The sequence below is a fragment of the Lissotriton vulgaris genome, chromosome 5 (genome assembly GCF_964263255.1).
Source record: "Lissotriton vulgaris chromosome 5, aLisVul1.2, whole genome shotgun sequence".
Lineage (NCBI taxonomy): Eukaryota > Metazoa > Chordata > Amphibia > Caudata > Salamandridae > Lissotriton > Lissotriton vulgaris.
Window position 1 is genome coordinate 1,365,093,904 of NC_141693.1, and position 12,208 is coordinate 1,365,106,111.

Here is a 12,208-nt window from a genome sequence, read left to right on the forward strand (position 1 = left end):
TAAGGCTGCCGTTGCTTTAACCTGAAGCAGTAACCTTTCACTGCACAGTCTGCGTGGACGCGTCTCCACCGGTGGATCCTCTCTCCTTACAACTCGCAGGGGGGACGGGACTGGCGCGGGGGACGGGACTGGCGCAAGGGGACGGGATTGGCGCGGGTCGACGGGACTGGAGCGGGGGGTTAAAAAATACATTTAAAAGAAAACTTACCTGACTGCCCGTGCCCGCGTCAGAGCAGAAGAAGCGGCTCTAGAGTGGGTGGAAAGCGGCAGCATCACCGTACTCGGCGCCGGGTGGGCAACAATGGCGGAAACAAAGCTTATGAAATTTTCGGATTCGGGGGCGTGTTTTACTGTCCTGAGTGACGGACAACGTCACGAGCTAAAGAACAGCAAAACTTACGCCCCCGAATCCGAAAGAGACGGGGCTTGTTTGGAGTGACTCCCTTCTCTTCCAATGGCTGGCCTCCGTTTAGGAAGCCAGCCAATGGAAGCGAACGGAGCAGAGAGGCGGGTCTAAACTGCCCTACTCCAAAACATAAAATCTCCGGACCGGAAGCTGCGCAAAAGCGCAGCTTATAGGTCCCTCGACCTAAAAACTGGTGTATTTCCCATACTGATGCTGCAACATCTACTCTAAACATTATTAAGAATATTTTTAACTGCAAGCATAAACTTCCGTAATGTGTTTGGTGTACGTTTGGGGGGCTGATTTAATAGATCTAGCATAAAGGCCTCTGTAGCTTACAGTTCTAGTACACAGCACCTGGCATACAAGTGTTTATGACATAGTTATCAGCACAACTGAAAAATGTCTCCAGAAGGAAATCCCAAGGGATCCAATGGTAGTAGTGGCTCGGACTACTTCTTAACTTCTGAAGACCAGGAGAAGATGTGTTTATTTTGCACTAGTGATTCATTATAGGTTTGCACTGCTTTGGGGTAAAAAGATTATGCCTCAAATTAAAAACTACATTTTTGATTTAGCAAAATGTTGTGACCTCGAAGAATATTTGATAGAAAACTAGGTCACGCTCTAAAGACATATGCACACCTGAGGAACAATGATGTAAACTCCAGAGAACGTTATATATATGACTATAGATGAATTGTTTAATGAACTCTAAATATTTGATCCTATTGTGCTTTAGGGGGCGGTAAGGGGAAGTTTGGAGAACGGATTTAAGTGCAAAATGTTTACATTGGATTTAATTTGTTTACTGGCAGGCTCTATTAATGATGAATAAAGTATTTTTAAAGAATTTGAAAAAAAGAAATATATCAGCCGCGAATATGCATCTTCTGCATAGTTGAAACCTTGTAAAGATGAGCTGTGGAAGAGCGCAGAGCTCTCTGTGGTCCTCTTAGGTGCTGGCTGGATTTAAGAGTGGGTATACGGGAGGAAACAATCTCCTAAATTCAGGCCTCAATACGTAAATACAGTCATCGGAATTACTATGCTGGTATTGTCAAGACTCAAGAAGTAAGAGAGAATGTTGGACGCAGATTGTGTTGTCAAAGCAAATACCATCTAGAAACACAGAACACCATTGTGCAGACCAGGACCAGTTCGGACCTTGTCATTGTGACATTTCTGAGACTCGAACCTGTAGTGATAGTTTGATGCATCTTCCCTGCTCAAAAACAGGTTCTTTTTAGGGTGCTGACCTCTCACCCATACTTGTATTGTATGCTTCATCGTCCAGTTCACTCCTGTCTGTGGCAATGTCCACACTAAGCTTCAGAGTGAGACCCTGTCTTTGCGGTGGGACTCATACCTAGCAATATCGCAGAATCTGTTGCTTCTAGAAAGGCTAGACCTAATGCAATTGTGTAGTGAAAGTAGACAGAGGCCAGGCTGTATCTGTGCCCTCAGCCAGGCCCAGAGAACCTGTAGTTTTACTGGGGGCAGGTTCACACCAGATAATATTGGGTCTGATGTTGTCGGATTCAGCAATGCCAGACATACCATGCTACTCAAACTATGGCGATGTTCTGGGAGCCGAGCGGACGTGGATCGTCTCGGCTCCCGGGTCACAAGCTGCTCAACCCCGGCTCTGGGCTGCTAAGGCCCTTCTTCTGTGCGCACCTTTTTTCCCCACGTGAAGCGGAGCGAGTGGGGCTTCTGTAAAGCATCGGCGATTGCCCCTAGATAGGCGGACAGGTCCGATCTCCGGATGAGTGTGAGGAGAGGACGGTGGCGCTCAAGATGGCGGACGGCACCTCGCCTTCGACTCCGCCGACTGCGGCCGCCGTTGGGAGGTAGGATTGAGACCTGCGCTCCGCCGGCCCGGCCAGGCTCTCGCTGACGGTAGCGGCGGCTGCTGATGGGAGATGGCACCATCTAGCCCTACCGGGAATCATCCCAGCGCCTGCCTGACTCCAAGATGGCGGCCGGCGGCGACTTTAGAATGTCGATCGCCGCTTCCTCTGGCTCACCCCTGGCTCTCCCCGGCCTCTGGTCTAGCCCCGATTTCTCCACCTGATTCCAGGCTGACCCCCAGGGTGGGTCCTTGCTCCATCAACCTTGCCGACTGGGCCCAGCAATACCTGCCTCCAGCCCCGAACAGCATTCGGTAAAGCAACTTCCGAGGGGGGGCCTTGCTCGAGGGGACCCTGGCCCTCGCGCCCTGCAGCGCCAGCGACTACTTCTGCTGGGCACAGGTCTCCCGAACCGATCCACCACCTTCTGCTGCCTGTGGCTGTGTCCGGTACGCTGTGAGGACAGTGCCTCTGGTGAACTCTGATGATCGCAAGCTCTCCAAGATGGCGGTGCGCCTGCAGCTGGCCTCCATCTCCCTCCTGGGCTCCCACCTTCTCTCCTGGACTTCTCGACTTGCGTGTTATCCTGAATGACACTTTGTTGCTGTTTTCGGACAGTTTTCGCTGGACTCTAGCCCTTCCCTCCATACCTTGCATCCCACCCACCCTTCCTCTATGCTGTGACTGCATCTTTTATCTTTTACCTATTGCAATAATGCTAAGCTTTGGTACTCGCTGAAATCCTTACACCATATACCACCCCTATGCGTCTCTTAGAGTTTAACCAGTCATATCCCTTCCTATGTGTATGTAGTTGTCTCTTATCACTAGTGTTTGCAGTGGACCTTTGTACTCTCTACCACTCCTATGTGACCCTTAGAGTATTTCCAGTCATATCCCTCCTGGTTAGATAGAAGATAACTCTAATGACTAGTATCCTATGTGATCTTTAGATTGTATCCATGTGTATCCCCTCCCTGTGTTTAGAGATATAGCTTTAACGACTAGTCGCCTGTGTGACTGTTGGAGTATAGCCAGGTGTATCCCTTCCTCCATGTGAAGAGATAACCCTATTCACTAGAACAAAAAGAAATGTGGGGCATATTATCAAGGACAGGCGATACAATATCGCTGCTTTTATCGGCAGGAAACTGCCGATAAAGCGGCGATAATGGCCTTGATAATATGCTCTATAAATTCCAATCGAAGCCCATGTTAGATGTGTTCACATCTAACATGGGCTTCGACTGGAATTCATAGAGCATATTATCAAGGCCATTATCGCCGCTTTATCGGCAGTTTCCTGCCGATAAAAGCGGTGATAATGTATCGCCTGTCCTTGATAATATGCCCCTGTGTTCCTTATGTAACGTAACTGATTCTATGTAAAGTGCTTTGATAACATGTAACGGAACTGATGCTATGTAAAGCGCTCTGATAACCTAATCGGTTCAAGTTCGCGCTATATAAAACTCTAAAAAATAAAAAAATAAAAAAAAATGGCAGACTGCTATCTCCCTCCCGGGACACTACCTCACCATACAGGTAAAGAGGGCCATAGAAGTACAATATACCATATGCTGATGAATGAAGAGGACTCTTCTTGTGGAGAGTTCAGCAGCATGTACAAAGTGCATTACACACGGAATGCTTGTGCACTTCGAGGCAGTGCTACCAGGTGGGAAGAGGGAGAAGATTGTTAAGGATTGCCTAGCAAAAACCTTGCAGCAGTCGTGGTATAAGTTGCAATCCTAGAGAATAATAGTTAAGGGGACCTAAGTGCGATGAATTGCCATTGAGAATAACAGAATCTATGGTGGACTGATCAACAGTTTTACGCCAATGTGACATTAGTGAACGTTGAATTTAGTGCATTATCTGGATATAATGAAAACAGTATGCTCCAGGCACAGGGCCTGGCCTGTGGCCAGTCTCCGCATCAGCTTGTGTGCTACTAAACCAGCAGTACACAGCTCACAGTGGTGCATATGAGACTCCAGGAGCCAGGCCTGAAGCAGCAGTAGTCTCTTGCTCTGCACTGTTGACTAGCGGCATAGGTCCTGGCATTTTGCACTGCAATTTGTACGGTCTATCATTAAATGGAACCCATTTAAGTTAATCTGAAAGTCACAGTTATACGCCAAATCTGCTCTTGAAAGTCACCTAATTAATACCTACTTTAAAGATTAACTTCTCACCCGTACTCTATGTAGTATGCTTCTCTCAAAAGTTACATCCTTTATTTCTAGTTAAGTGAAGCTTCATACTTCAATTTCGCACCACTACCCAATGTATTCTAAATGTCATTCAGAAAGTTGTATTACATTTGCTAGTTTCGTGTGGAACACAGCTTTGCCCTAGTGGTTAAGTCCACACTATACAAATATTGGTAGTAAATATATAAATAAAGATATTAATGTTATTTTTCATAGTGCATGAATCATTCATGGACAGAAGTTAAGATTCTACTGCATCTGCACAGAGTTGAAACACTGCCAATCTGAGTAAAGCCAACACACTTCCCAGTCTGCTACTTCCATGAAGCTACGATGAGAAGATATACTTTAGCATTTCAAATATAAATTCAATCAAATGCTTTAAAATATATTCTTTTTTTCCCTCTGTTCCAGATTGCAGTGAGTCAATGTCTCAAATCAATGCAATGAAAATCCTAAAAAGGTATGGAAGCACTTCAGGCATCTGGACCAAAGACCTGATGGGAACTTCGGAAAAGATTTATGTGTTTGATGGAACCAGCAATGATACTGTCTATGTATTCCCAAGAATGAGAGAGTTTACCTTGTCTTCCGCCACTCGTAAAGCTTCAAGGATTAAGCTACCCTTTCCTTGGGTTGGTACAGGACATGTGGTTTACGGTGGGAACCTTTACTTCATCAGACACCAAGATGAATTCCAGGTCATCAAATTTGACTTAGCCAACAAAACAGTTGTCGACAGTGCAGTGTTTCCAGTGGAGCACCAGGTTCCAGTCTATGGTTTGTCCCCATTTAACTACATTGACATTGCAGCTGATGAAGAAGGCATGTGGGCTATTTATGCCACTAAAGAAAATGTGAATAACATCTGCCTGGCTAAAATGGACTCCAAATCTCTAGGCATCGAGCAAATGTGGGATACCCCATGCCCCATAGAGAATGCAGAAAGTGCCTTTGTTATTTGTGGCACAATCTATGTGGTCTACAATACAAAGCTCCCCAGCCGTTCACGGGTGCAATGTGTGTTTGATGTCAGTGGCACCATTTCTACTGACGATGCCCCCTTGGTATATTTTCCAAAACGATATGGGTCCCACTCTAGTATGAAATATAATCCACGGGAGAAGCAGATCTACGCCTGGGATGATGGCTACCAGATTATTTACAAACTGGGCATGAAGGCAAAATTGGAACTGTAAAAAGCACTTGTGAAAAAACATATGTTACAATTTTTTCTCTTTATTTTTCCACTGCTTTTCGCATGATTCAGTGTTCTTTGTTGTACAGTTTATACATTGTCCACGGCTTTCAGATAATAAAATCATTGAAATGTGTGAACCTGAAATCATTGAAATGTGTGAACCTAATTTCAGATGGTAGGTAATTTAACTTACTAGACCTATGGGTGTAATGTTCTGTACAAAGTACCTAAGGGAATTCCTTCTGTAAATAACTTGGGGGCTGATTACGGTGTTGAGTGAACCGCAACCGACCGACTGCCAGTTGCGGTCCACCTGACATCTGCCCCTGCCGCATGCCCGACGCATTACAATGTGGCGGGCAGAGGCATTGGGCAGAGGCACCATCTGCTGCTGTTCCGAAGGGCTCCTTGAGCCTGTCGGAGCATCAGAAAAACCACAATCCCATAATGACAGTGGAGCCAGCCTCTCTTCTGCAGTCGGGAATATGATGTGGCTTTCTGACAGCCTTTCCATGTCAGCCTTTCGGACATGAAATGGCTGTAAGAACGTGCTTTTGGGGGTCCCTAGCAACACAAAGGCAGACTATATGAAGCAATAATCCCCAAAAACCTTTATTAGAAGGTTGTTGACAATTTTCTGCCATTTTGCCCAGCCAGGTTATAGGTATTCATCGGGACCTATTTGAGGATATACCCTATTCTAAATCTGGCCCTTTTGAATATTATAGAGATTGTATAGGTAGGGCATAACATACACACATAAAAGTCATAAATAACACATATAAATATTGTTGCACCGAACATGATACTCTGGAGTCTCTTCAGATCTGGATAAAGGGAATAGGACCTGAAATCCTTTTAAAACATACTATGAGCAAACGTCGGCAAGGACATTTATTTATTTTACTAGCCAATCAGAAAACACTGAGCAAAAGGTAAATTATTACATGGAAATACAACCAAGTGAAACAAGGTGCCAAAGTCTAATATAAATTGGACTGTATAGTCCCTAATGTCCGCTTCTATCCGCACAGTCTGTTCATAGCCAAAACACACAATTATGAAACTAAAAGCATGGAACTAGGATTCCTTCCAATATCACTTTACATATTCATAGAAAGAGTCACAAATGTATATTTAATATTGCTGTATATATAAAAAATCTGGTAGTCTGGAACCAGCTACTACAAGTTTCTTTTGTCATTACTTGGAACTGTTCTCTCTAATAATTGAGGGCAAATCCAAAGGTTTGAATAATTTATATACTTTGTGGGAGGTAAAAAAAAAAAAACCTCTAAGAGTAGACCAGTAATTATGTTGATTCCTGGTCTACAGTTAGACCCTGGTTTAGGGTCTGGTGATACAGGGTTCTCCCTATTCCTCCTAATCCATTTGCCTGTGAATATATTTTTGTTCTCTATGTAGAAATGGTTTTCATTGTGGAGAAATCCTTTCCTTCCATTCCTTGAAAATATGGGGGCACTTAGGGCACTTCCAATTTTTACATTTTCAAGTGCATTTTTACCATAGAGTTCAGTGTGTACATTTCTTAAGAAAAGCCATTGCTAATGTAATGTGTGTGCTCACACAGCTATGAATGCACAGAATTTAACCACAGTTCCAATTGAGACCCTTCTCAAGCCATTAAAATAACAATGCTCCATGCTTATCCCTGTCCTTATTACAACACAAATCCAAAATTCTGATGGATTTACTAAATCTGACATGAGTCAGATTTACCATTACATCTCAAGTCATTACAACGACTTGCTGTAGGGAGAGCATTGGACTTAGGAATAGTATTATTTATTAGTCCTACTCCAGTTGTGCAACAGAAGGGAAGGTGTTGGATTGTATATCCTGCCCACAGCAAGTCATTGAAACGACTTGTGATGCAATGGTACGCATGGTAACAACACTGTAGTTGTGACGACTGCGTTGTAAAGGTACCGCGTTGTCGAGACAGCGTTCTAAATGCTGTTTTCCTTTTCCAACTGAAAGATATTTCAGTGCCATTTCTCATATATATTATCTATTCCCACCAAGCATGAGCAGATAAAACATTAGCATTAGCAGACTTCCAATTCATAGTAATGGATTTGATATCAGAAGGAATTAAAAATCAAATATTGTCATCTCTATATGTGATAATGGCGTTAAAAGAAGAGAAGATGTACCTGTAATCATTTCATAAGAAAGAAGAAACATCAGAATGAAAAATTTGTGAAACGTTTTCCCAAATATCAGACCAAAATGTAAAGATAATTGGACAGTCAAACAACATATGCTTCAAAGTACCAGGTTTCTTTTTAAAATGCAAACAATCTGAATCGTCAAGTAATTTTACATCATATAATTTGACTGGAGACCAATTACAATTATTTAATATGAACAAGGTCGTCTGACAGATGGACGATGGTAGCAAGCGTGGAATATTCCATACCCAAAAGTTCTTCCACTTTTGGGTTGTATAGTTAACATTTAAAATTGGGTCCAGAATTTGCCCAATTTTTATAGGTTCATAGAGTTAATAAAAATACATGTTTTTAATATGTTTTAGAGGCAATGTGACCAGAAATTCTCTGTATACTAAAGAAAACTTCATTATTAGAAAACTGAGGATGTGGAATAGAATGATCATGAGCATTAAGAATAGAACTTACCTATGATATTCAGAGGAGGAAATACAGAACCTAGGGCCATATTATCAAGAACGGGCGATACATTATCTCTGCTTTTATCAGCAGGAAACTGCAGCTAAACCAGCGATAATGGGCTTGATAATACACCCTTGTGAATTCCCATAGAAGCCCAGGTTAACACCAGAACCTGAGCTTCTATGGGAATTCACAAGGGTATATTATCAAGCCCAGTATCGCCGCTTTAGCAGCAGTTTTCTGCCGATAAAAGCGGTGATAATGTATCGCCCTTTCTTGATAATATGGCCCATAGTTTGTATATCAACTACAGATAGGACCATGTTCCTTTGACAAATATCTTAAATGTAGAATATACCAGCATTAATCTAACTCTCCCAACAAGATACAGCTGAATTTAGTTTAATCTTTGGATTATGCCACAAATATACTTTCTTAGAAGATACATTTTTGTTTGCAAATAGTGCATCAAGATTTGATATTGCAATTTTGGTTATATTTAGAAATAGAGAATAAAACCAAACATTTTTAAATATAATATCGATAGTGAGGATTGCCGGTAAAGGAAATGGAGCAACAATATTTGCTACTTTGGTACTTTGGTGCTAAGTGAGAGTCCAAGTTTGAGAACCAATGTACACTTTGACCAGCTTCAAAAGAAAAATTATATTTCATGAAATCAGGTATAACATATCCCCTATCTAATTTAGATTATTGTAATATCTTATATTTAATCCTGCAAACTGTATTTTTTCTAAATAAATGTATTAAAAATGTTATTTAGGTTTTAAAGAGAATTAAAGGGAAGGTAACATGCAGCATTGATAATACATACAACACCTGTGGAGATATTACCATATTAATAGCCCAAATTCTCCCCCACCATGATAGATTCAATGAAGACAATTTGTCTAATTTTTCTGGGACTTTAGGTATTAGTTTCTTACAATTCAGGTTAACTGGGCATTTTATTGCATTTGGAAAATCATAAATATCAAGATATTTGAGACCCACTATGTTCCAGAGAATATCAATACCATGTAATATATCTGCAGTACAGAATACATCTAAAGGGAAACAAGGATTTAATAATATTCAACTTATAACCTTATAATAATGCATAACTGCTAATAATTTCTAAGATAGCTGGTATAGGAGGTACAGTGTAGATAGGGTTACTAATATATAATAGTATATCATCTACCTAAGCAGAAACCTTGAAAACAATGTAAATAATAGTTACACCTTTATTACTTATAGAGTTCCGGATAGGACATAACAATGTTTCAGTGGCTAACAAAAATAACAAAGGGAATAAATAACATCCTTGTCTAGTACCTTTAAATAGTTGAAAGAATGAGGAAATTATACCATTAATATAGATTATTGCTGTAGGTGGTGGAATACAATGCTTTGGCGATCAACATGAATGTAGTGCCAAAACAAAAATGCTGCATAGTACTAAATAGAAATTTCCAATTAACTGTATCAAATGTTTTCCCTTCACCGACAGCCAATATACCTGCAGGATGTTTATTTCTGTTTAGAGAATTAAGACTGCGACAATGTAATCTAGTATTGTGTGATGATAATCTCCCTTGCATGAAACCCGTTGATATGGATGAATAATGTGATTTAACGTTGTAGAAAGTCTGGATGCCAAAATTGTAGCTTACATTTTACAACCTTCATTAATAAGAGAAATGGGGTGGTAATTTAAGACCTGTGCATGGTCATTATAAGGTTTAGGGAGAATTTATGGTGCAGGAGCTTGGGGCTACCTGCCCAGAATCAGGGGCCTTTTGAATGAAGTAGGGATATTCGGGTTGGAGTGATCTAACCTGGTTGTGTGCACCATGTAAAGCAGTAGTGGTAACAGGGACATTATACGTGAGAGATGTTACAGGGTCACATATATGGGGAGTTGATCGTTGGAAAGTTCCTATCAGTCAATCATTGTTGTTTAATTGCGACCCTCTAGAGAGCTCAGTGACTTCATCCCTCATGATTTTGTTATTTAAAAAAAAATATTTTTATTAGTTCAAAATACAAACAAGACATGGAGGAGGACCATCATAAATACAAGGCGTCAGATAGTAAACACTGAGAGAAAACTCCGGAGTATTTCAACCATTTAACAAGGCTCATGGACCCTATTCAAAGTCTATCTCTATGATGGCAAGCTCCCTCAATCAGTGCAGTACCATATCCAAGCCTAAAGCTCCACATCCTTAGTCAGTACTCCATGCATGGCCCCCCACACAGTCTATGAACTCCCAACCCTCCCCCCTCTCCTGCTGCCTGCGCTATAATCCAGCTAAAGAATGTGAATAAGGTACTATCCTAGTGTATGATCTGTGTATTGGTCATCCCATCCATTATACTATGAATCGCTATGATCACCCGGAAGTCGGGGACCCCCCCACACTTGTCTCTCCAAGGCCAAAGGAAACCGCCTGCGTCTGCCCCCCCTCCATCGATGAGCCTGACTCCGAAGCTGTATCCGCATCCAGCATCCTAAGTTTCACTACCAAGGCTACCCACGCCCGCGCCGCCTCCAGCGCCCTGTCGCTATGGAATTTTTGGGCTTGTTGCATCCGAAAAGAACTCTCACTGCCCGCACACATAAGGAACGCTGCTTTCCATCTAGCGTAGCTAGGGCCAGTCACTGCCTTCCAGTGTGATGTGATTTCCCTTTTATCCATGATGAGACCCAAGTCCATAAACTTGCTAGTTATCTTATTTTTGCTAGTGTGCGGGAACCAGTGCAGAAGACACGCTCCTTTATCCATATCGACCTGCCGCGCAGTTACTCTGCAGAGTGAAGTAGTTATCTCCTCCCAATATGTTCCTAGCTGAGGACAATCCCACAGCATATGGCTCAGGTCCGCTCCTTGCAACCAGCACCGGGGGCAGATCGCAGTATCTATCCTAAAATACTGATTAATTTTAGCTGACCTGAGGTATGCCCTATGCAATATAAAGAATTGGATTAGTTGGAAGCTAGCATTCCTGCTACCCTTCCATGCTCTCTTGAGTATATGTGACCAGGTCGCGTCCGGGATAGCCCTATCTAAGTCCGCCGCCCAGTGCTCCCGCAGTTTTTGTAACGGGTTAAGCCCTTCCCCCAGCATACGTTTATATAGGCAGGTGACTGCATTATACGTACCCGCTGCCATCACTACGTATTGGCATGCTTCGCATAATGGTGGTTCTGAGAGGCCAGCGCCCCAATGTTTCTGTATGGCTGTTATCAATGCCGCATGCAGCAGGAAGTGGCCACGTGGAAGACCAAAGGTCTCCTGCAACGTGCTATAACGTGCTATAGGGCAGCAGTGCGCCATCGGCGTACAAATCGCCCACCATCTGCAGACCCAGCTCCTCCCATTCCGATAGACCGGACCAATCACCACCGTGTGGCAACACCGTGCACATGCCCAGTGGTATCTCGGGTGCGTACGGGCGCTGCACCCCGATCCTAGAATGAAAACGTTTCCAACAATGCCTCAGGATGCCCCCAACGATCAATAAATCCACAGTCCTCAGTCGTTGCTGTAAGATCACAAAGGACAGAACGTACCTTGGCACTTCCGGAACCGTCCTCCTCTCCAGTCCCCGGAACTCCCACGCCACCGCCTGAGTGAGAATCTGGAATTGCGAAGCCAAGTAGTATAATTCTAAATCTGGGGTGGCAAGGCCCCCCTCGGCTCTCGGCCGCATCAGTGTTTCTAGTGCTACTCTACGTCGTCCCACACCCCAAATGAAGGCAGAACGGAGCTGCTGGAAAAAAGCAGCTGGTATTCTTATTGGTAGGGTCCGGAAGAAATATAAAAGATGAGGAAGCGCCACCATCTTCAGTACCGCAACTCGACTCG

General features: G+C 43.0%; 1 protein-coding gene across 1 annotated transcript in view; it reads left to right on the plus strand.

Moving 5' to 3' along the window:
* The window catches only part of OLFML3 (olfactomedin like 3), a 133,749-nt gene extending 127,929 nt beyond the window's left edge, over positions 1-5,820 (plus strand). The window contains exon 3 of the mRNA XM_086923298.1: positions 4,890-5,820. Coding sequence (XP_086779424.1) covers positions 4,890-5,674 — 785 coding nt within the window. The 3' untranslated portion in view covers positions 5,675-5,820. The remainder of the gene's footprint in view (positions 1-4,889) is intronic.
* Positions 5,821-12,208: the final 6,388 nt, after the last annotated feature.